Source organism: Chanos chanos, chromosome 2, assembly GCF_902362185.1.
Source record: "Chanos chanos chromosome 2, fChaCha1.1, whole genome shotgun sequence".
In the NCBI taxonomy this organism is placed as follows: Eukaryota; Metazoa; Chordata; class Actinopteri; order Gonorynchiformes; family Chanidae; genus Chanos; species Chanos chanos.
This window is the reverse complement of record NC_044496.1, coordinates 24,735,174-24,759,686: the sequence shown is the minus strand read 5'-3', so window position 1 is coordinate 24,759,686 and position 24,513 is coordinate 24,735,174. Positions and strand designations below refer to the sequence as shown.

General features: G+C 41.6%; 3 protein-coding genes across 5 annotated transcripts in view; 1 reads left to right on the top strand and 2 right to left on the bottom strand.

Moving 5' to 3' along the window:
• Positions 1–1,768: 1,768 nt before the first annotated feature.
• Positions 1,769–6,148, bottom strand: zbtb38 (zinc finger and BTB domain containing 38). Its single transcript, XM_030765186.1, has 2 exons — positions 6,137–6,148; positions 1,769–5,635 (listed from the first exon to the last, which is right to left on the bottom strand). Exon 2 carries the CDS (start codon positions 5,618–5,620, stop codon positions 1,769–1,771), a length of 3,852 nt encoding a protein of 1,283 aa, XP_030621046.1. The 5' UTR covers positions 5,621–5,635; positions 6,137–6,148.
• A 4,247-nt stretch (positions 6,149–10,395) lies between these two features.
• On the bottom strand, positions 10,396–21,884 carry fbxo36a (F-box protein 36a). The gene is made up of 6 exons (XM_030765185.1): positions 21,786–21,884; positions 20,394–20,502; positions 19,963–20,135; positions 17,893–18,028; positions 10,884–10,941; positions 10,396–10,657 (listed from the first exon to the last, which is right to left on the bottom strand). The coding sequence occupies exons 1-6, from the start codon at positions 21,879–21,881 to the stop codon at positions 10,396–10,398; spliced, it is 834 nt and encodes a 277-aa protein (XP_030621045.1). The 5' UTR covers positions 21,882–21,884.
• Positions 21,885–22,350: 466 nt separating this feature from the next.
• trip12 (thyroid hormone receptor interactor 12) overlaps positions 22,351–24,513 on the top strand; it is a 39,006-nt gene continuing 36,843 nt past the window's right edge. For 2 of the 3 annotated variants that reach the window (XM_030766950.1, XM_030766952.1), the window contains exon 1: positions 22,351–22,406. The gene's annotated coding sequence lies outside the window, so the exon portion shown is untranslated. The remainder of the gene's footprint in view (positions 22,407–24,513) is intronic. The other variant, XM_030766951.1, reaches the window with a different exon arrangement.

Sequence of the window (24,513 nt, the reverse complement as noted above, 5' to 3'; positions counted from 1 at the left end):
CAAGCTGCAGGTCTGGCTTGTTTGTGGACTGGTCATGTGCAAACCCATGGACTTACTCATGGCTGATTATGAATGAGGGAAAGTAAAAGACACTTTCATGTGTTCACAATGTCTGAGTTAACTTATTGCAGTTTTGTGTTTGAGCAAAGTTGATTTGGGCGTTCTGGAAGTTCCATCTTTATAGACTCTATTTACTGGAAGTTATACACACCAGAAAGACTTATCTCTTGTTCAAAAGTATATTTCTAGTCATGTTAAAATAAGAATATAATAACTCCGCTTCCAATAGTATAACCTAGGGGTTCATCTGTCCTGTTTGTGAATGAGAGGTCAATCCCAACACCACACCAAGGCCTGAATAGATTATGAAGCAGATCCAGAGGGTTTCTGATGAAGTCCTGAAGCTCTGCTGTTTTTGCCCTGTTTTGTTTTTGTGCCCTACATCTCCAACACAGAAAGTGACTTAGTTTTCAATGACCTAAATGCGACAGTTTGATGCCGTCTTGATGATATAGCGTTATTGTGTCATTACAAAAGCCATAGCAATGAGTTGCTAGATATATGGACAGCCTTTTAGAGGAGGGTATTAGCATTGAGTTGGTGAGTAGAAGACAGAGAGGAAGCTAAGGCTGTGTTGAGTGGACAAGTACATCACATGCAACTGGACTGAGCAGTGGTGCTGAGGAAGTGGCGAGGGTGGAGTGTGTGGTGAGTGTGCCGGGTTGGCAAGTTAAACCACATAAGAGTGAGTCGCAAGTATGAGGTGGAGTAGGTAGTGGAGAGAGAACATCTGGCAACCCAGTCATGTGGCTACAGTCTGTGAATGCTGCATTGTGCAGAGGGCTGGTAAAGGAACATGAATGAGCTTCTCAGATGGGCTGGCTCCATAGACACCAAAGCTCCAGACAGAGAGAGCTGCTTATGAGCAAGACTCTTACTAGAATGAAATAAACAGACTTTGTGTGATGGAGTCAGCAGTAGTAAGCTTGTGGAGGAGGGGGGTTGGTGGTTTGTTTATCTGTCTGCACACTATCTTTTTCAGTCTATTTCTAATTTTAAACACGTGTGAAAGCAATGCAATGCAAATAAGAAAAGCAGATTATGGCTGATAGTTTTATTATTTACAAGTCATGTAAGAATGCAACAGTTAACAAAACACAGGTAAGTTACTTCAAAGGTTTCATGACAGGATGCCAAACGGTTTATGGCTTATGTTTTAGAAATTATGTTCCAGCAATGCTGCTGTTTGCCTTGTGTTTAGATTGTGCAAACCTTGGGAAAAAAGGCTGTTGGAAACTGCATTTGCCATGCTTTGGTTAAACAATTGCTTTGCTGATGTTATAAAAATGGACATGGGAATGCCATTGAATGTTTGTGCAATAAGTGTTGGGATGATCAGACTAATATCAAACAAGGCAATTTCATACTCAAAGTATAATTGCTCAGCATTGATCTCTGTTATAAGGTGCTGCTAACTAAGTACAATTCACATAATGGCCAGAGTACCTTAGTGATGCAAGATGGCACAATCACCTGTCTCAGACAGACAAATAAAATTTTACAAAAATAAAACAACTTTTCTTGTTATAAAACATGAAAAACTACCAAGTGTATAAAGTGAACAAAAAATACTGAATATTCACACCCATGGCAATAAGTGCTCTTTGTTGCAAACTAATGTTGAGGCCTTCAGATTCAGTCCATTTAGGAGTGCAACCTTCAGAATCATAGTTAATGTTTTAACATAACATGCCATCAACTGGCAATGTCAGTTGTTTGTGTTAAAAAGAAATTCTTCCTTGCACAAACGTCGCTTTGATATGGGTAATTGCTGTTTGGCTTCCTTGGTGACTGGGTCTCTTGTCAGACATGTTGGATAGAACCTGGCAGTGTTGAGATGGTAATTTGTTCCAAGTTTGGGCAGACAGCCTTTTTGTCCCTTTGACTCTTCCCCTCTAGAGTCCTGTCTATGGCTATCAAGACCGAAGCTCTTGGAACGTTCCAGAATACTCCTTTTCTTATGTTTTATCCTCATCATCTCGGCAGGGAATGTAGAAAGGGGGCCATTACTGCCGTGAGAGAACAAGGATGTTTTCTTGTGGGTGTAATCAGTTCCCTTACTTTCTGTATTCTCTGGATCCTCCATTTTTGCGCCTACTGGTGAACGGATTTCTGTGCTATCCCAAGGCTCAATTTTGGGCTGCTCTCTGCTCTTCATGAAACTTGAAAAAGCTCCAGCAGACCCTTTGGACTCCATTTCACTGTCCTCTTGATAGTCGCCCTCCTCTGATTTGAGGAACTGTTTGGGCTTATGCTCGGTCACCTGTGATGGGGACTTGCTCTCTTGTGGCCAGTGCTGGTAAGACTTCTCCAGGTGCTTCTTCTCATGGCTCCTTTTTGTAGCAAGGTAGAGGAAGCGCTGTGGGCAGAAGGAGCAGCGGTATCGCTTCTCCATGCTCAGGTTCTGGGTTGCCATATCTGAGCTAAAGCAGGAGCCATCCTCCATGCAGCTCTTACATGTGAAATCAGTGTTGTCCTCAGAAAAAGACCCAGATGATGAGGAAGTCATCTTCTTACCACATGTCCTGCAACGAGAGTGATGGCAATTGGTCAAGTGTATCTCAAGTGAGGTCAGGTTGAAAAAAGTGGTTTTGCAAATGTAGCAGGAGAGCTCTGGCTTTGAGCTGTCATTCCTGAGCAGTCTTGTGGGTTCTCTGCTCTCTGACAAAATGCTTTCACCTGGACTGCAGTCTGTCTCTGTGAAGTCTTCGTCTGCCTCAGGTGACAAAGGCCTGGTGTAACACTTCACAGTTTTCACCTTCCTCTGTTTGGATCTCAGTTTCTTTCCTTTCCTTTTAGGTTTGTAAGAGTAGTAGGGACGCCATGGTTTGTCATTGTCTGGGTCTGCTGGGTCGTCAAATTGGTCGTTATCAGCCATGGAGGTGGAGACCTCTGTTCTCAGATGCAGACTCGGACTTATCCCACTATCATCCGCCTGATTGCTTTGGGCTTTGCTCTCCATATGCCTCCAGCTTCTCCTTTTTTTCTTCCTTGGGAACAGCTTAGAGCCTTTAATTTTTCGTCTGATGATAGCCTCATTGCCAATCTTCACCGTTATCTGACAGAGGGGCAGGACTTGGCTGTCGATAGATGGACCAGGACAAGCAGGCTTTGCGATGTAGGTCTCTGTCTTCCCACCAACAGATCGGCTCTGTGCCAGGGTTTCTGTCCTGGGCAAAAGCAGCTGATTTGCCATGGTCTCAATGGTGTGTGCTGTGGCTGATATGTCACCAAGCCTGCTCAAGCCCTCAAATGAGCTTATAGACGGTTTATTCTGGAAAGGTAGAATATGCCCATTATTGTCAGTGCCCTTTAGTGACAAGACATCATTTCCTTGCATAACTATAGAGGATCCTCTGCTTTCTTGTGTCATCACTGAGGGAGCAGTATATCCATAAGTGAACAGAGATGACCCAGTTTGCTCAAAACCTGACAATCCAGTCTCTTTTTGGACATCTGATGACAGGACACTCTGTTCTATCGATTCAGATCTGTCCAGTTCGGAGGGATCTATATTTTGGTCACATGGCTGTTCAAAGCTGATTCGAGGAATTTCTGGTGCCACCATCTTGGGAGTTGCCATGAACGTCACGGGCATAGAAAATAATGACCGACCACTACAGACACCATCTGGATTTTCTGAAGCTGTTCCACCTTCAATTGGAGCAGTGTGTGAGCTGCTGCCCAGTGAAGTGGTGAAGGATTGGTCTTGGCTCTCTATATCAGAGTAAGTTTGGCTGTACGTCTTATACTGTCTCTTCCTGAACTTCATAGGCAAAAGTCGGTAGAGCTTGATGGGATAAATATTACTTTTAAAACCACCATTTGCTGACTTTTTGTTCACAGCCAGTCGAGGATCTATGCCATGGAAAGACTTCTGATGGTTCTTGAGGATATAGTAGGTCATGAAAGTCTCTAAACAGAAGATGCACTGGTAACGGCGCTCTCCGGTGTGCCAGATTTCATGTTTAGTGCGGTACTCTGCCAGAGCAAACACCTTGTTACAGTAGTGGCAGGGGTAGGCCCTTTGCCATGAATGTACATTCTCATGCCGTTTCAAGCTAGACAGTGTCACATAAGCACGTTTACACACACTGCACTTATATGTTCGTGGACCCCCACTGGCTTTCCCAACATGCTCAGCAAGAACCTGGGTTGCTTCTAGAGGACTAGTCTGTGCTAGGTTGAAGGTTAAAGGGTCTTGAAGATTAGGTGGAGACAGTGATGTGTCGTCCATATCTGGTATGTTTTCTGAGACAGTGTCGGTTGAAGCATCTATGCCATTTGGTTCTAGCTGAGGTGGGTCTTTTAAAGGTTTCTTACATACCTGCTCGTGGTTTCGTAGCCTCTTTAAGTGCATGAACTTTCTATGACAGTACTTACAAAACAAATGACTGACAAATCTCTTTTTGTGGATTTGCATGTGGATAGTTAGAAGTGCTCTGTTGTTGAAGGCCTCGGGGCAGTGCTGGCAGTGGTAGGTGGGAATATTGGGGGTGTCCTGAGGGCTCAGTGAAGGTGGCTCTGCCTCTTGAAGTATCACGTCCTCGGTTTGAGACAACAGTTTAGGATTAGGGCATGTCTCTGTATTTGGGTCAGAGGATACTAGGGGTAGTGGTGACTCTGGGGGAATGTGAGGGGCCTTTTGTAGCACGGGGCAACTATCAGCTTGTGCAGATACACCTGATACATCAGATATAAAGGGGTTATCTTTCCCAAGCCTGTGACGTTTCTTGAGTGGACCAAGGTTTCGGCAGACCGGTGTCTTGGGTGGAATTAGAGCTGGCTTGCTGGCTTTGTTGTCACTGATGCTGACATCCTCGTTGAGCTCAGTTGCTTTATGATCCTGACTCACAGCATATGAGTGCTCTGACAAGGTCTGAGCAGGTTCCTTTTCCACAGTGGGCATACTTGAGGTGGCACAACTGGCAGGGTGGTGCCCCAAGTTGGGTGACTGGTGCCCTCCACCTCGTGAGTCCGCAGGGGTGAATGGGTTGTTCCCTGCTCCCACCTCAGTCATAGAAAAAGCATTTGTGATTCGTGGACCTCTTGAGCATTCCGGCTCCTCAGGCCGTGAAGTTTCTCTTTTCAGGGTGTGAGGACTGCTGGGGTTTCGGTGAGTGGTGGAGACCACTGTGTTTGTGGTGGCTTGACTCAGTGAAAGTCCAGAGCCTGGCCTGTCTGATTCCAGTAGCTTCTCCAAAAAGGGAATCCCCAACCGCCTTCCAGCTGCCACCAAGGAGCTCCTGTCCTCTAAGCTGCTTGACTCCACCCTGGCATTGTAGATAAAATTTAAGATGCTGGCAAAGACCTCAGACTTCAAATCCAGCAGTTCTAGGACCTGACCAGATGTCCACATATCTGGTGTGGTGAAGGCATTCCTGAAGTATCCACTGGTTGCAGCCAGGATGTTGCGGTGAGCTCGGAACTTGACGTCCTCCACAACAATTGTGACATCACAAAACAGGCCGTGTGACTGCTGTTCGCTCAGTCGGCTTAGAACGGCCTGAGGATGGGAGTTGTCCGTCAACCCATGAGTGCTAGGAGACACCACCGTCATCTGCAGATGAGACAGGTCATTTAAAAAATGATGTATAAGTCACAGCTGTAGATATTATAATGGCTTCCATAGTTGAATGTTCAAACACTTAAATTTACAACACACTATTTACAGATATTATGCTTCACAGCTGATATACTGGGCTGAACAGAGTGCTCCTGAAATCTGAGTGATTCCCAGAAAGTGTACACTAAATTACCTCACTGAATGAGAGCCACTAGATGGCAGCAGAATTCAACAGAAGGATGAAGGCAGTCCTAAATGTACCTTGGTATGCTCACCAACTAACTATTAGATCTCTCAGTACTCAGCTCTCAAAATCATTTACTTACCATAGAATTAGATATTTCATCACAGCAGGCAAAGGATAAGCCAAAGAGTCAGCTACCACTCATTTATGGGGGAAAAAGCTGTCAAGAGCCCCACAATTCTACATACTCAAATCAAGGTCGTGAAATAATTTTATTTGATAACGTCCTATCCTAATTCTATCCCTGCAGGCCACATCATGTCAATACCATTCCTCAGCACAGTCCAGAGCTTGCTTGTACCAATCAAAGGAGTCTTGAATAAACCCACACATTGAGCAAGACGAGAGTAATCTTTCACTGGATTACACACAGAAAGGGGATAATTTTGTGATTCTTCTTACTAGTGACTGTGAGAGTAGGGAGTGTTTTAAGTGAAGTCACTTCTTTACATATTAGATTCTTACCAGGTCTTAGAGACTGGGACCTCAGGATAGAGGGAAATGGTTGAGGAGACATAGCAATAGTGGCTAAATGGCAAACTAGTGAATGCAGATGATGTCATTCTGGCATGCCCCACCCCCCACCCCCCACCCCATTCACGCTCCACTGCACTAAATGAAAGCACTGAGATTATGATATGGACAAACCTACCTGTAATGAGGGGTAACCTGATTTCATAGAGAAAAGAATCATGTATACATACATGAAGCTATGTATGTGGTCTGTAATTAGTATCTGCTTTGGATGAATCTTCACCTATTTTTATGATTGCTATAAAGATTTTTTGTCTACTAGGTGAACCTACCCAGTGTTTCTCCTGAATGGGACATAAAACACAACTCAATGCAATGACTTGTCATCTGCAGCAAATATGGACAAAATATATTAACTTTACGTAGCAAGATTAGTCTCCACCAGCTGCAGCTTTAGCCTGTCTTAAACACTGCTTTTCTCTTGCTAAATATTCAGCGTAACTTTAGGCTAGCTTGCTGATTTGCTGATATTGGGTCAATCAGTGCTAACTGTGTTCTCCTAAAGCATCACTTGATCTAACAAGCTATGACAGGTCATTAGAGTATCCAGATGAGAATGTCAATGCCATGATTTCTGTCAGTTGGAAAGTACTGTACTGGAATCTAATAACATTTTCATTGCAGGAAGGGGTTGAAGTTATCAGGAGGATATTTTGGCTTATATTTTAGTTTATCTTATTTTATGGTGGCACCATAGTCTTACTCAGGTCTGCCAGCTTCATGACTGAGGCCTAAGTAATCATAATGCCTGTTATAGGCCTAGGGCAGTAGGGAAAGACATCCCTCTCTTTTGATTCAGGTTCACAGACGTCATTCATATTAACTGTGTTTAACACAGCAATTGATGAAAATAATAGTTTAATCATAGGCTAGTCTGCTGTCACTGATGTACTTTAATTTTTTGCGTTTCTCTAATAATTAAAACTCAAAAGAAAAAAAAATCTGGCTGATCACTTAACCTAAAGCCCAGTCAAGCCCCCCCACCCCCATATCTATGACACTGGTCTTTGGTGTGAGCAAAGCTTTCTGAATTAGTACAGGATGACACACCACCTAATATCAGATATTACATGACAGGTTGTTTTTCATGATCTTGGCACAAGAGAGAAGTCAAAATCATATGAATTAGTCGATATTGATGGTGCAAAGGTAAGTCTACAGAATGTAAGATCATTGTTATGCTGGTGATATTAACAGTATGAGACATGATGCAATATGCTGACATGGCTGTGAAAGCATCACTTGGGCTGTGTGAAAGACTTTTCAGGCTAACTCTCCGAATCCTAGGTTTGTGTTGTGTGATCTCTAACATTGTGTTACACTACCATAAGCAAAGAGAATGCAGAGTGAGGTCTAGTCATTGTATGAGGCCAAGCCAAGAACTCTGATAGAATATTGTTTAAATTTTCCAAGCTTTCATTCTGAGAAAGTAATTTTATAAATGACTAAAATTATTTAAAATGAGAAATTATTAAAATTAAAGACTTATCATAAACAAAGAAAACGCATAGATATAGAATAAATGAAATTCCTGTGTGTTTTTTGTTTGCAAGCTTAGGCCAGGAATCTTAAGTCAGTCATGATTCTGATAGGGAAGCATTGCTCATGACTGTGTTTTATCAACAGTCATTTCAAACAAGAAATGAAATTAAAAATTGATGCCTTTTACTGTCCTCAGCCTGTGAAGTCTGTGTAGTACACTGTGGTGAGAGAGGAACTGGGTCACTAGATATACGCCCACTGGACTTTCCATCACCAATTGCTTCCTTGCTTGAGACAAATTGCAACTGCAAGAAAACAATGGTATTACTGCCCAAGCTTGAGTTTTTTTAAATTTCTGTTAGCACTGATATACTGTATTTCACCACTGTTCATACACCAGTGACAACGTTCTAGAAGATTCTTATCAAACTTCTTTTGAAGCTGTTTTTCGATTAGAATACGAACCGACATAATGGAACATGCGCCGACATGCCTCTGCCAAGCCGAATCTAAAGAACATAAGTCTTTTGTCCTTTATTAAAACAGCGTCAGTCACTTCTCATTTTTTCCATTTCATTTCTCTGTGACTGCAGACTGAGACACAAGCATCACCACCCCCGATGCTCTCTGCGCTGGAGAACTCTTTCTTTACTGCCTAGGATAAATGGGTGGTTGAAGGTTCTTAATTGCTTTTTAATTAGATGGATAACTGTAGTACAGATGTTTGGGACTACACAGTGTTTGGATTTTTGAGTGCTGTGAACATGTTTCTGCAGTGTATCTCACACAGGACTAAATAAATGACTGCATAAACAGTGCTGCCTTTAAGCACGGCAGCCATTTTAAACCATCACGGAAGAGATCTTTGTTGAGATAAAATGGCCGACAAGGAAAAGGTTATATTTGTTACCGTTTTGACAATCATAACAATGATTGACCTCGGAAAAAAAAAACAGTGGGAAGAATAGACTGTCCTTTTATAGGCCATGACCTTTTGAGCATCTGAAATAAATAATGCAAACTGCTTCATGCTCTCGCCATTTTCCTGGTCAGTAAAAATTAAATTGTGCTAATAGGGGCGCTTTCTCTATTTTCAGCTCAACAGTTGTTCTGATGCAAAACATGTGGCTCAGAATGAGCAAGAGGGAAAATGAGCGATGAAACCGCATAGCCGAGAATTACACGAATTACACAGCAAAGAAAGCAGCAGATGCTGCCCTTTCACACGTATCCTATTTAAACTCAGAGCCTCCTAATCATTTTAAAGCTTCATGAATCTTTATGTGCAGTGTGTGTCCAAGTCTAAAGTTTTTTTTTTTTTTTTGGTCTGTCGCTGATACACATTCTCAAATAACATTGGTGTACTCATTCGAATATACCAACGTGAGATTTAAAAGGACAGCGTATACAGATCAGACTTAATTTTTCGTTATCATGCGGTTGTTATTATGCAGGACTGAGTGGTGTGCTGCCTGTGGGCTAGCAGGAGAGGCAGAGAGACAAAGCTGATCGCTGAGACGACATCCTCTAGCCTCCCTGTCAGACAGGCCTCTGTTGTCACGGCAACACGCAGTGGCACAGCACTTATTGGGGATTCAGATGAATCGCAGGGCGGCTGCATCAGCCGGCTGGGGATTTGAGAACCTCTCTGACGGAAAAGAGAGAGGCAGAGAGAAAAAGACACGTAACTGAGAACTTGCTACCGTCTAGCGATTCGAGGAAAAGATGGAGGATCGCTTTTTGTGTCTCCTTCAGCATATGTGTCTGTGTGTGTATGACGTCCGTTACCTCCGCTGTACGGGCACGATTCTTCTCAACCCCAATGTTTACTCTTCAACAGTTTCTGACACTGCCATTTTTGATGCTGCTTAATTTGAAACATTGCAAATTTATTTCAGTAAAAGAGATGGGGGCGGGGGGGGGGGGCGGAATTACGAAAAAAAGTATCCTTCGTGTCGTCGGTTACATTCATGTTTCAGCGGAAAATTAAAGAAAGATCACCTATGGATGTCTGTGCATTGCCACACCCTTTTTTAAGTGAGCTTTAGAATACACAGCGAAAAAAGACTAACTGTCTGACCATCCACCTTGCAACCAGACTCACATCTGTATATGGGGGCGAGCTGCCCAGTCAAACAAAGAACGAAAGTATCTTTGCTCCACATAACAGCTACAACCCACATCAATTGAATGTGTAAGCGATATTTTTTTTTTTTTTTTTTACTTCTGCTTATCTAGTTAGAAAAAAGTACCCTGTAGATTAGGAGGGATAAAAGCATGCTGAACGTACCTTTCTGTTAATCAGAGAAAGCGATGTAGCAGAGGATATGCGGAAATCAACATCACGCTCTATGCCTTCTCTACAGTTTTGTGTTCTCTACTGATGGGAGGAAGGGAAAAAAAAAAACAGTTTTGCGAACTGCAGACGAAAGTGTTGCAGCTTGACTCGTTGCTTGCGGCACGTTGGTGCCGTTTGGTGGTTCACTCTTTCTCTGTCTTTTTTTTCCCTCTATCTTCCTGGCTCTTTCTCGCTTTGGTTCGCTTTGGTCCCGGTGCCCTTGCCTCTGTGGACTTCTGGTCCCGAGGTGGCACTGGTGTGGACCGCTCCGCCCTGCTGTGTGTCCCTGTTGTCCTGGACCTTAGCTCGTTGCTGGCCACTGGAGCTTTCGCCCACAGCGTAGTTTAAAAATAGCCAGGCAGGGCTGCTCCTCTGCAGCCTGGACTTTCTGGGAGACAGGGAAGGACTGCAGCGAGCCAGCAGGAGACAGCAACTTTATTAAAGAACGCCGTCAGACAGAGAGCAAGAGCAAGAGAGAGAGAGAGAGAGAGAGAGAGGGAAGAGCGGCTTGCCTCACTGCTACCACCAGAGAAACGCTTATGAGATGCCCTGGCCGTGAGCCCGCTCGCAGCACACATGCAGCAGCAGTGCAGCCGCAAACGCAACAACAACAAAAAAAACAACCACCAACAGAGCTGCGTCCTGAGGTTTGCCGTCACCTTGCACATGTGGTTAGGGGACCAAATCGAGCCAGGCTAACGCAGACCAGAGGTGCCGCTGCTCAGACGGAGAGAAAAAACAGCGCGATCGTCGATACACGCGCTCTCTCACACGCGCACATGCACACACACACACGCGCGTCATGCTCTCCATCTGTCTAACACGCACCTCGTTTTCTTTGTTTGTCGGGCATGCAGTGAGTACACTCATCTCTGGTTGTTGCATATCCAGTGTTTGCATACTGTGCTGCAGCACATATGGCTGTAAAAGATTGAGCCGAAATGGGCTCTGCTGCAGCCTTGTCGGTGCACGGGCATCAGAGAGAAATGATAACCTCACACACGCCACTCTCTCTGCGTTTTATCAAAAGGAAGAGAGAGAGAGAGAGGGAAAGAGATGCAGGGAAACATGAGAGAGAGAGAGACAGAGAGCGAAAGAGCAGGCAGAATGGAACGAAAGAGGGAAAGAATGGTGGAATACAGACTGGAGAGAATGAAAAAACGAGAAACGATATCAAGAGAATGAGGGAGACGAGAAAGGCGAAAAGCAGAAGAGAAGGAGCGGAGAGAAGATGAGGTGAGGGTGGGACATAGGAATGCAATGGAAAGAGCTTGAATGAGTGAAAGTGAAAGAGAGAGAGAGTGAGGGACCAGAAAGGATGTAGGATATGAGAGAAGGGAGTGTCTGTGAATGCTATACTGAATAGAAGAAAGAGAGCGATGAAGAGGAATGAGAAAGGGAGAGGACGCAGAGAGACAGACAAAGGAAAGGATAAACACAAACAGCAGTAACAGATAGACAATAAACAATGCACAGAGAGAGAGAGAGAGAGAAGAAAAGAGAGACTGGGGCAGGCAGGGGAACGGCAGGTTCACCTTCACAATGGCTGCTGATTAATGCAAACGCTGGGAATACGTCAGTGCTGCAGAGCACAGCTGAGCTGGAGAGAATGAGGGGGAGAAGAGAAGAGAAACAGAGAGAGAGGGAGGGGCAGAGATGGAGAAAGGAGAGCTGATGTACCAGCATCTCTCAGTTCCAGATGCCAATTGAACACTTTGCAGATAGAAACGGAAGAGTACAGCGACAGCTGACAGTATTTTGTGACTCTATGTTGGTTAACACACATGCATTGCTTCATTTTTTTTTCTCAACAGGATTCAATGATCTCTCAAACTGTGGATCGTATTGCATTAATTCTTGCAAATGATTTAATTTTAATATTTTATATGCTTTTGTTCAACTATGTTTTTCCCCACTACAAGCTTTCTTTCTTTTTTTCTTTCTTTCTTTCTTTCTTTCTTTCTTTCTTTCTTTCTTTCTGTATTTGCTACTGTAAGGGAAATTTGGAGTCCCCTTTAATGAGAGTTGCTAATTCTCAGAGACAACAAACTTCAGATGTGATGAATCATTTCTTCTTTATTACATGATCATGGGAGAAGCACACCTCAGAGATGAGGCACAGTTCTCACTGGGGTTAAAGAGTGCAGAGCTTTTCATACAGTGAGGCAAACAAGTCCAAGGACATGTGGGGGTATACAAGATCATTTTTCTCATGGAGCACAGGATACTTGGTGTTTGCTCCCAGGTGTTACAGACACACAGAAGCTTTGTCTTCTACATAATAAATGCTCAGTGTTCTCACACACAGATACATTTTGCATCATGTAGTAGTTAAGCAAGCACAGGTCCCTATAATGTTAATACTTCATCATGACAATAGTCATGAGGCACATTTTCCTTCTAAATGTTACAATCATAATGCAAAGCAATATTTTTCCTACACTACATTAACATACTGCTAAAAAAATATATACTGTCAACAACATCAGTCCGTATCATGTTGAATTAGTCATGTCCTAATTTCCATTTCAGTTTACTAATTATAAATTCTTTTCTATCAGTATCAAGCTTGCTTGGCTTAAGAAATATAATTCAACTGATATATATATATATATTTCAGTGATTCAGTTCTTGACAACAAATGCCACACTGGAAAAGTCCTGTGTAGCTGTCTCTTCTCATCCTTATGAACAGGAAAGCTCAGCATAAGAAATGTACTAGGCCTTCTATCCTTATTTCTAAAAATGAAGGTTGGAGGGTTAGAAAAAGGTGAGTCCTCAAATAACAACTACAACAACAACAAAAAAAACCCTCTACCAACACTAAAACAGAAACCAGCCTTGACTTCCCATATTTGTAAACCTAGCAAGCTGTGCTAAGACTGTGTTGTCAAGCTGTTGTCACAGGTCATATTCGTCCCCTTTAAAACACCCTTTTAGCCTGCCCATAGTCTTTTGTTTTATTTTGTGCTAAAAGAGCAGTAGAAATCACAGCTCTGGCCTCCTGTTCGCACTATTTGAGAGAAACTTGACTGTTATTAGATCACTTGTTTGCATTGGTTTAATTGCCAGAGAAAACAGCCAGCCGCACGCTGTGCAAAGTACGACATTATTATCATTCCAGTGCGGATGGATCACAGGATTCCCAAATTTGGCGGTTTACGTCCTGTTAAAGGGTTTTAGATTGCTTCTCCTGTGGTAAATGGAAAGCACTCCCTTGAAAAAGGGACTTAACATTCTGTTAAAGACTGTAAAATGTGTTCACAGCTATTGGGTGATGAATTATGTTTGGGTAATTGAATTATTTTAGGGTAGTGTTCCCCTAGAAGACCTTTCTCGTCCTTTGTCCCATCTGCCCAGCTTTACTGGCATCCTACCGTCGTTTCATCCAAAGTCCATCCTTCCAGCGTTCCTCTCTCTTTTTTTGCAATCTACGGTCACTAATATTGGTAACACAGAGGCCTTATTTTAAGTTTGTTCAACTTCCGTCTGTTTGCAGGTTTCAAGAGTGTATGAATCAATTTCCTGTGTCATTCGTGGGTTCATCAATGACATTTTGATGTCTCACAGCTTTGTTATTTTGTAATATGATAAATGACTGGATATATTACACTGAATCCAGCCAACTGTGCTGCTCTATAGGAAGAACATTCTTTCAGCTTGATTTCTTTTCTGTTTGTTCAGTCAAGGGACTGTATCCGTGGTATCTTTATCACATAACTTTGTTTCCTTGAGTGACATGTTAGTGGATCCAAGTCAACATTTAATCTGTGGGCTAGTTACGATAATGTTTTATTCCCTTGCCACAAGCTAAACTCTCTAGTATCATGTTCAAAGCTTTTTTGTGCTGAAGTCTTTGTTAAGATTGCTGTAGGCTTCACACAAAGCTGAATCAAACTGAATCATTCAGTGAGTGAGGCATAAATACAGGACCGGATTAGTTTCCAGTAATGAGTCATAAATTAACCCCTGCAGGCAATGAATTCTCTTCACACTGTTAATGGCTGTTCTAGCATGTCCCTGAATGCATAGGTTTTCACTTCTCAAGGCTGTGAGTCTTGCGAGACTAAGCTAGTCTGGCTTTGAGTCATTCACTTGGTCATGTAGGTGGCATTTTCTGGTTCATCATCACTCATTTCCTCATCAAGCCTCTGACTGCATATGTATCCCACTAACCAGGCTACATCTGGGTACGGTCTTATGGAATAGTACACTAACCAGGCTACATCTGGGTACGGTCATATGGAATAGTACACTAACCAGGCTACATCTGGGTACGGTCATATGGAACAGAACAGAGTACTGGAGTATCCCCATGGCAAGAGCAGATTTAGTCAGGATCATCTCAGCGTTATGGCCTGAGCACAGCTGCTGGATTCACTGGTATTTTATTATCTGCTCAGTAACACATATTTGCATCCCTGCTTTCTTTCTTTTTTTTTTGAGTGAGAACATTATGATTAATCGCTGTAGAAAAATAATGTCACGAATTCTTAATCATCAGTATGATAAAAAAAATGTAAAACCCCCGCAAAAAACAGGAACATCCGACTATGAGAAAGTAAACCGACTAAGACAGAGAAAGTGAGTTGCTAAAGCTAATTCATCTGAAAACAGCTGGATGACCCTGGCATTTGGATCCGCTTAGTTTGACATGTAAACAAACAGAGAAAACAAACAGATGACCAACCTGCTGTTTGTTCATGTTCTGCCACACAATGGATAGACACACTCCTCTATTTTCCTCCTGAATGGTGGTCTTCCTCTTGCGTCAGGACAGCAATGTTTGTCCCCCCCTGTGAGCCACAGAACCCTGAACTGTGATGATTTCTTACATGTGTTTATTTGTTTTAGTTTTTTCAGCACATTGCTCCATCTAAAATGTTGACAGTAGTTTTCCACATAGTCTTGTCACCTGTTTACTAGTGATTGATCCAGTGCCACAATCCTGCTTAAATGTTTTCCAGCTGGAAAAGTCACCAAACACACACGCGCACACACACACACACACACACACACAAACACACACACATACACACACACATACACGCATGTACACCCACATGCAAAACAGTGTTCTGGAGGTGAAGCTCTGTGATTTGCTCTTAAAGAGTTGTGTCATATGTAAGCTTATAAAAACATTTACGTTTCTTTCACACGCGTACACAACACAAACTCATTCTCACAGACATCATAAATTTTCTTTCTCTCGTTATAACTTACAGCATAATATTATTGCTATTATTGTTCTTGCATTTGTTTTCCTTCTTTTTTTTTTCAATAGCGATTGTTGTATGAAGGACAGAAATAAGTAATGCTTAACATCAGCCCTCACACCCTGGATTCAGTCAGACCTCAACTAAGTTGCATTAAGGAAGAGCGAAACAAGAGAGAGGGAAAATGAAAAGAGACTTCAGAGTCAAGGCCCATGATCTGATGTTGGGGGAAAAAAAACGCTCTCAGGCCTCACGGATCAAACGTCTAATACTCACACTCTAAACAAGATGTACACACGTACTCACATACACACACATCTCACCGCTAAGGTCACATGATACACACCTCCTCATGCACACGCTCAGACTTTGCTCAGTTTGGTCCTCAGAGCCAACACTTCCTCTGGCATTTCCTTATGGTCCGGACGGCAGTTCCTCCTGACCTCTGTCTGACACTCTTCGTTTCCCAGACAGATCATGGAATTCATCTCCTTCCTTTGCCTCCTCCTCTCACTGCAGGATACAGTCCCACTGCACGGCGTTGCTCAGTGAGAGAATGGCATGATGAAAACAGAGGGCCAGTCTAGGTTCTAACGGCCTGCTCTGTGGATTTGACTGCCGCTCTGCTCCTGTGTGGCTCTTTTTTTCCCCCCCTCTTTGTCTGTGGCTCTACTCTGGGCCCAGCAGCCTGTCCACAGGCCTCTGTCACTGCTGCGTCATCCCGCTGCTGCCATGACCCGCACGCGCGCACACACACACATACACACACACGCACGCACGCACACACACAGACGCGGAGGCAAAAGAGCCAGTGAGAGAGTCTGACTTCCCTCACAAAACACAAGTCTCAAATAAATAGAGGCTCCAACAGTGCTGTGCTCCTTTCTCACTCTTTGCGTGTGTGTGTGTCAGTAAAAAGATGGAGACAGACGCTCTCAGGAAGTGGTGCTGAAAACAGATCTCTCATTGTTATGTAATGTATGTTATTCCCTCCTCCCCTCCCCCCTCCCCTCTCCCTCTCCCTCTCCCTCTCTCTCTCCCTCTCCCTCTGTCAGACACTGTGAGGAGACCGTTCAAAAGCTAAGAATAGACCTCAGTACCAGCCAGAGCTATGTGCGGCAGTCAGATATGTTTCACCTCTTCTCTCTCTCTCTCTTTCTCTCTCTCTTTTTCGTTCCCTCTCTCTTGCCCACTGTCTTACTGTGCCTCTCTAAACAAAATGTTTGAGCTCCTGTATGTGGGCACTCCCAAGTTCTTTTCCTTCTCCCAAAAATGAATGTGTGTGTGCCAAATCTATGTCTTGTAAAAGTGGAGAAATGGCCACGTTAACTCATGCATTTTCTCTTGCATGATATCTGAGCTTGGTATATTTTGTATATGATTGATGCCTCAGTGTCTTCCTCAAAAGTAGCGAGGTCAAACCAGTAAAGTTTTTTCTTGAAACTGTTGGAACATTCCATCATTACAAATTCATAATTTGTTTATTTTTTGTTTGATGACTCTTATTTTGCAAACGTAAGTCGTTCACAGACTTCCTGATTCAGCCCCACGCGTTTGTGTCAAATGTTTGTCTGGTTCTTTGTGCCCTCTGCTGGTCAATGTTCGTTAAGCAAACATTAAGTGCAAAAATAAATAAATAAATAAATAAATAAATAAATAGTCTGCTCAGTACTACATATCACCACCAGAGGATGCTTGCCTCATCAACTTGCTCTTTAATATTAAAGGCAATCAGAGAAATTCATATTGCACCTAATACAGGGACTCATAGTTGAACAATTGTTGACTGTAGATTCATTTCTGCATTTAATCTAAGCTTTAATCTTTTATTCCTGTTAGGTCAACAGACCCAACATTTACCTAAACATACTCCCAACAGCTCTGTCATGTCAGCAATAAAACTTTGGGGGGGGGGGGGGGGGGGGAGTAATCCTCAAAAGTGATGTCACATTCATATTTATTTATCACACTAATATTTTTTACAAAACACTTCAAGTATCAGAGTGCATATTATCAATTCAAGCAATGGTCATCTCATGTTTTAGAACAAACAAAGAGTATTCTTATTTCATATTATCGTTATTTTTTTTTTAAATACTAACAATATACCTTACAAAGGAAAAGGTGATAAGAGCTGGCTGGTTAAAATATACTAATGGGATTAGAATACATTGTACCCCAGTGAGAGCATTTGGCACAGAGCACACAGTAAATCACTGCTGAATGAGACAAAAAAAAAATACTTTAATATTTTAAGTGCTTCAATTTCAATACCACATACTTCAAACTTCAAACTAATCTGTGCAAATGAGTTAAGTAAAAGAGAGGTAAATCAACACTGCAAGATAAATGTTCTTTGTCCAAATGTCTTTGAAGTATATCTGAATGTTAACACATTTAAAGAGAGCTGGCAGGATTGGCCTTTCTCTCTCCCTGCTGGGCAAAACTGTTACGTCGCTCCTGCTTATGGATGAAGGTGAAGAAGGTCCTTCTCCAGCCCATAGCATTAGCCAGCATCTCCATGTTCTCAGTCATCATACCACAGTGAGACCTTACTGTCTGCTCCCAGAACTCCTCACAGTTACACAGCTGTATCAACACACACACACACACACACACACACACACACATAAACGCATACACAGACACACATGCATGCACACACAGCAAATTATGTTTGGTCATGGATGCATATAAATGTCTCTGTACACCTATGTACACACTGACCAAACCGTACAACAAAGTACAGTCATACATGTATTCCAACAGTCCCATAAGCACATGAGTAACAAAAGAAAGAAACGTAGTGAGAGAGTGGAGAGAGGGCTCACTGAGTGTTCAGTGTATGTTTGTGTGATTGGGTGGTTCTCTTACTGTCCCCTACTGAATACCTGAGACTGAACTGTGTTACTGGAATGATTGACAGATTACCAGAGAAAAAGCGATTCTAAGCAACTGTCTCTAAGCCTCACGCCAGATGGTGCTCTCCAATAAATCCACAGGGCCAAAGGTCAAAAGGATGCCATCCCAGAACAGAGATAAAAACAAACAAACAGTGATATGGGGGTGGCAGAGGCTATGGCCAACTAGTTTTTTTGGGTCTATTCATGATTCCATTAAAACCTATAACATCAGAGTGGTTGTCTGTTTCGTCCTTGTTTGCAGAACGCAATGCAAACGATGGGTGGCCATTTTCTGTCTGTTTCAAAGGCAAATAGCTGCTGTGCTTTTCAGAGAGCATGCTCATTTATCATTCCCTGGTACTCAGGGCAGATTCATACACACTGAGAACACTGTAGAATTGCCTTTTCAAAAACCTGCTTAATTATAGGATTTCATGGGGGAAAACAATACTTCAGTGCACAATGAACAATGACTATAAAACAAATCACACTTTTTTGTTTTTCAAAACTAAAGATTTGATGAGGGAATGGATGCAAATATGACTCCACTGAATGGTGTCCTTTATAAACTCCAACTGTTTAGGTCAGATTGGGTTGTAGAGTGATAAAGTGGGTCCACTAAAACAAAAGTACTGCTGAGGAAAGCCTACAGATTATATGAATTTAATCTCACATGACCCTGTAGAGAGTTATAGGAGAGAACCAACTGTAGACGAAACTGACATTTCATATATCAGTAATTCTCTCTAGCCAAGTCACTGAAAGATCAAAAAATACCCATATCAAAAAAATACATATACAAATACATTATGACCACTAATTGACCAAAATATCAACACACTGATATCAGCAAAGAGCTTTTGCTTTTCCTGCCCTACACTCAAATGAATAAAGAAACAGAGACACTGTGTGAATGACATCTCTGATGCCTTGTGGGTCAGGCTGCCAAAATGATATATTTGATTCCATATAGCCTAAAGAGCAGAAATGACAAGGATCAGAACTCCATGGATATTTTCAGATCTTCCTCTTCTTTCTTTTTTTTTTTCAAAGGAGAAAGCAAATGGAGGCCATACTGTGGGTGTATGAATGAAAAGCAACTTTTGTCACAAATTTACATACTTTAGTTTTGGTCAGACAGAGTCATCTTGGACTCCTTTCCAAAGCTGAACCTGACTCTCTTCCATTGACTCATATTAGCAAATTTGATAGGACTCTGAGAACAGCACTGTAACCTCACTCTGTTCTGTCATTGTATTGATAGACTTTGTAATGTGTTCATTACATATTTAGAGCCTTCACAGTAATGTTTGATAAGCGCTAAGGGAGGGGGGTTGGGGGCACTGTTATAACTAGACCAAGTCCTTAGCTTTGTAAGCAGGGCAGCTCTTATTGCTCCTCAACTCCAAAGACATATGACAAGGTCTGTTCTGAAATAACTGTCTTACGTTATTATTACCGCCGCTTATCCCATATAACCAAAAAAACATTCACAGTATTGTTTCCTGCGCCCAACTTTCCTGGCACTTTTTTCAGATAAATAATAGTTTTAATCATCTGTTTAGAAATAACAAGCAGAAAATGAGAGAAAGTTGAAGCCTCACGTCTCCCCTCCCTCACCTTTCTGAACCTTTTTGAAGTCTGACTAAGACATCCAATGTCCTGGAATTGCAGGAAGGTGAGAATGTGGAGCAGTAGGTAATCAGGAAGCCTCTCCAGATAGTTTAAGTGTCCATGGCACAGGGCCTGTATGTGCTCCAGAACTCGGGACCCAAATACTACACCTACCTGGTCTGAAGTGATACAGGCACAAAATTACATTACTGAAGAGGGTTATATTAGAAATAACTAGTCTTAGCCCCTTTTTCCATTTCAGATGGGTCCACCAGTGGATTATAAATTTAAAAATGATCAAATCAAATTTTTGTGGAGGGAGTATCAATACAAATATGATTTAAGCAGTCTTGTGAAAGAATCTCTCATCAGGTTACCAGTTTTGCTGAAGAATAAGGAGGATGGAACAGATAGTATTAAGAGAACAGGAATCATACGCTGAAGTTGAGAGTCATGCAAAAACTCATCATGGGACTGTTTCAGCTCTCCTGGTGCAGCACCTCGCAGGTCCACCCGCAGTGAAATCTTCCACCATCTCCAGATCACCTGCAGTTACATGGATAACCACGAAAAAAAAGCTTTGTTTTAGAAATGTGTGGCATACCTTCAAAACAACTTCAAAATGCCACATGGTTTGTGTGGGCTCTATGAAAACAGAATATAATATGGACGTAATAAGTGATTTTGTACTTTAAGCATAAGCTTTTTCCTGTTGCTTTTTTTAGCCTGGAAATGGGCACTGAATGAAATCAAAGTTGACACAACCTTGTGTGAACACTGTGAACAATTGTGTCCCACACGCATCTTTGTTGCCAATACTCTGTGACTCCTCCCTTTCCAAGAATCATATAGGATGTTGCAAGCAGTCATGTTTGGTGTTCTCTCGTGTTTTATGACATTTGCGAAATAAAATGCGGGACAGAGACGAGTTTTGGACTGTTCTCTCTGAGTTAAATCACAAATGTTTGATTGCGTTCAAGTTTGCAGACTAAGATGCAAACTTGAACGCAATACAGGAATACAATTTAAAATCAGTTAATCCTTTATTTTTGAAATATACAATCATGCAGAATCATTGTGTACCTAAAAGATTCTTTTTCAATTCCAGACACATATTTTATTGACTGCCCTCAGCAGAGTTTTGTTGCATGCTACAGTTACAAAAGTCCATTGGTGTGGAAACGAAAACAGATTTGGAGACTCTGTGTTCCCAAAAATACAATCACATTTGGTACCTATCCAGTTGTTACCATTGCATTTCTCTTTGCCTTTCAGATTGTCTGCTTTATTGTTCATGGAAGCAAGATACAAATGAGTCCTAAACTGGGCAGGTCTGCCACCATTCAGTGGTTTTAATTCCCTTAATTGTTGACATAACAGTGGAAAGAGTTATCTTTTGCTTTTATTTCTCTTTTTGATAAACAGCACTTCACCTGTGAAGAATAAGAACGATTTACCCTCTTTCTTTTGAGTGTTCACTTTCTTTCCATAGCTTCTGTTTTTTGTTATACCTCAACAATATTATGTCACGTGAAACAACATTATATTTTGGCAGTATAACATATTAACCCTTTTTTCGTAAAAAATGGCTCAGTATATGATTTATCCAATATTTGCTTCAATTGTTTAATAAATGATTTTGAAAGACGCCGTAAAAATCATATGGGTGTTCACGTTTTATAGAGTTCATTATATAACACATCACATTACTGTCGCATTACTGTTAGCGTTTTTAGAGGTTTGCAGTACATCAAGTAGAAAAAGTCCAAATAAATGTAAAATGTGTTGCCGATATTATGAAACAATAGAATTCGAGGGCCAACTATTACCTCTGTTCTTGTTATAACCAGCTGGAAAAAGTCTTTTGAGGGAGAGGGGCCTTGGCCAGTCGTTTCAAATAAAACCCCACCAAGTAAAGACGCCATTTTGGACGCTCTGTGGTTACTATGGCAACGACTTAGTAAACGACAGTTCATTTATTTTCCAGAAAGGTCTGGAGGGTGTTTGGAAAATTATATATATAAAAATTAAATGTTTTTATAACATTATTTACTTACAGAACATGTATGACAAGGTATAACTCAATATATTTTATAATAGAATAATCTGGTGAACAGTTGTAAGGATGATTACGGGGTCATGACCCAGCGGATGGATATTGAAAATCTGGTTTGGATTATCTAAAGATAGACAGATAACAGACCATACTCCAAAATTTCAAGTGTTTTTTCATTTTTATTTTTTATTTTCATACATAGCCTTCAACTTTTGATATATAACTGTGTATTTTTAAGGTTTTTAAGCCAAAATAGTTCCTAGCGGAAGAATGGAACTTGCTTTAGCGGAGGTACATAGCAGTTGCAGGTCCCTCAGCTGATGTGAAGGTAAGAGCTGAGATAGTGGAGCTGCAACACTGTCTGTAACAGCAACTACTACACTGAAACAATTAGGTAATAACAAAATCTTCCAAACGTTCAGTAACATATTAATATGTGGCTTAGGGAGTCGCTGTATAAACGAGCTATCGAATTATCTGATCTTAAAACAACAATCCGTCTCGCGAAAAAATATGGTTTCCAATTGTCATCTCTCGAATCCTGTTCCTGCTTTCCTGTTTTTTTGTGTCTGTGATGCATGCAGCGAAGAAGGTTCAGAGGCCATTTCGTTTTGCAATTGCTGGGGTACCAGACACAGTAAACTACTTAACTGATTTCTAAACAAACTGGTAAGATTTCCAGTTGAAACACATCTTGCGAAAAAAAAAAAACCAATGTTCCCAGCTACTTAGTCAATACTACTTGGCTAAGTCGTTGGCGACAAGGAAGCTCTTTAGCTTGCTAGGATAGGTAGTTAGCCTTTCTGGTTAGCTTGCTAGCGAGCCAGCTAAGTTAACCGATTACAATGTGGACCTAGTTGTCAACGTCTGACGACGACTCAGGAATAAGGTCACAATCTGCTAATTGCCGAAAGTTGCTAATTGTCGAAAGGTGATGATATAACTTGCTAGACGACCAGTGTGTCGTGGTACAGGGCTAACTTACGACCTAATCGACGAGGATGGTATAATAATTGGAGTTTCTGTCTATTACTTTTTAATTTATCTGTCTATTTGATTAATAGACCGGTATGCAGCTTAGCTTTTTGCTATTTAATTAACAGGGTTAGCCAAACCTCTGTAGGCTAAATGGCTAACTGTAAGTTACTTCATTTTGTTGTAAATCGTTTGTTTACGTAGCTAGCTGGTTTGACTTGATCTCCCTTGCTGCATACACGTCGACAAGTGACTGTCTTTTATGTTGTTTAGCTGCATTTACCACATGTAGGCCATCATCAACAGGAACGGTATGTTTTTCCCAAATTCCAAATAATGCATTATGTAAAGCAGAGTATGTTTGGAATGTTCATGTTTCTCGGTATGTAGCTGTCACACTCAGTCCTTATAACCAATGATTACGTTAGCTTGCTGATGCATATAGCTAACTAGCTTAGCTGAAGTTTGTAACCCTATGGTTCTGAACTGTTCTCTTGTTGTGTAAGGCAGCTAGCTTAGCTAGCTTAAGTAATGAGAAATTGCTAGCGTATGTTTCGGGAATTGATACTGGGTACCATTTGATCATTTCGCGTTTTTGGTATATTTGAAAGTCTGTATCATAGCTTACCGCAAGCTTGTAAGGCAGAGAGTAATTGTTATATGTCAGGACTGTTTTTTCTGACACAACTAGCGTAAGGTAGCCAGCTCTGCTCAGCCTTCTGGGCATAATTGTCAGTTGTTGGCTAACGACGCTAGGCTCTGTACCTAGCTGCGCATCACTGTCTCGTAAGTTGCCATTAACTACAGATCACAGCATCTTTCACATATTTCGTTTTATCCACTGTGTTTTATTTATTTATCCGTGACATTTCATTTGTCATTTAAGAGAAGACTATGACCACTCAATGTTTGGTAAGTCAGTATACCATCTTGGTGTCAAATTGAGACCGGTGTTGGCGAGCTAGCTAAATACGTCAGAGAGAGGGGGCCTCTTTTCGCTAGTGGAAGAAACGAAACTTTGAACGTTATAAGTCTTTCAGCTGATATGGTTTTCATAAAAACAACGGTAATTTGAACGGTTATATTTGCATCGCCAATGTCAAATACAATCAGTTATGAATCTGGTTAGACAAAGACGAAGATACCAGTTTGGGCCTAAAATGGCCTTGATAATTATGTCGTATTTTCATGTTGTCAACAACCGTAATAATCTTACGTAGTTGCAAGCCCACTACTTGTGATATATTCAGGCCATTTATTAACAGATTTCGTTTATTTCATACTTGGCAGTTCTTGAAACGGTGTGGTAGAAACACAATAACTTTGCATATTTGTATAGTTGTCGATGCTCGCGCTGAATGACTGGACCATTTCGTGGTCGAACTAGCTTAAGGGACTATCACTTTTCTCGGTCATGTCTCATTTAAGTGTCTCTGTTTATTTATTTTTTTTAAATTTCTTAATCGAACATCTAACGTGCTGTGAGGTATTTATTTTCTGCCAAACGACCTAACAGTCGAGATGTT

What these genes read in the sequence shown, in the direction of transcription:
- zbtb38 (XM_030765186.1), bottom strand. Translation starts at nt 5,620, where the DNA reads ATGACGGTGGTGTCTCCTAGCACTCATGGGTTGACGGACAACTCCCAT.
- fbxo36a (XM_030765185.1), bottom strand. Translation starts at nt 21,881, where the DNA reads ATGGCGTCTTTACTTGGTGGGGTTTTATTTGAAACGACTGGCCAAGGC. An exon ending in GCATGACTCTCAACTTCAGC is followed by an intron (nt 20,136 to 20,393) that starts GTATGATTCCTG and finishes GTATCACTTCAG; the next exon opens with ACCAGGTAGGTGTAGTATTT. An exon ending in CTTCAAAAAGGTTCAGAAAG is followed by an intron (nt 18,029 to 19,962) that starts GTGAGGGAGGGG and finishes GTGTTGATACAG; the next exon opens with CTGTGTAACTGTGAGGAGTT.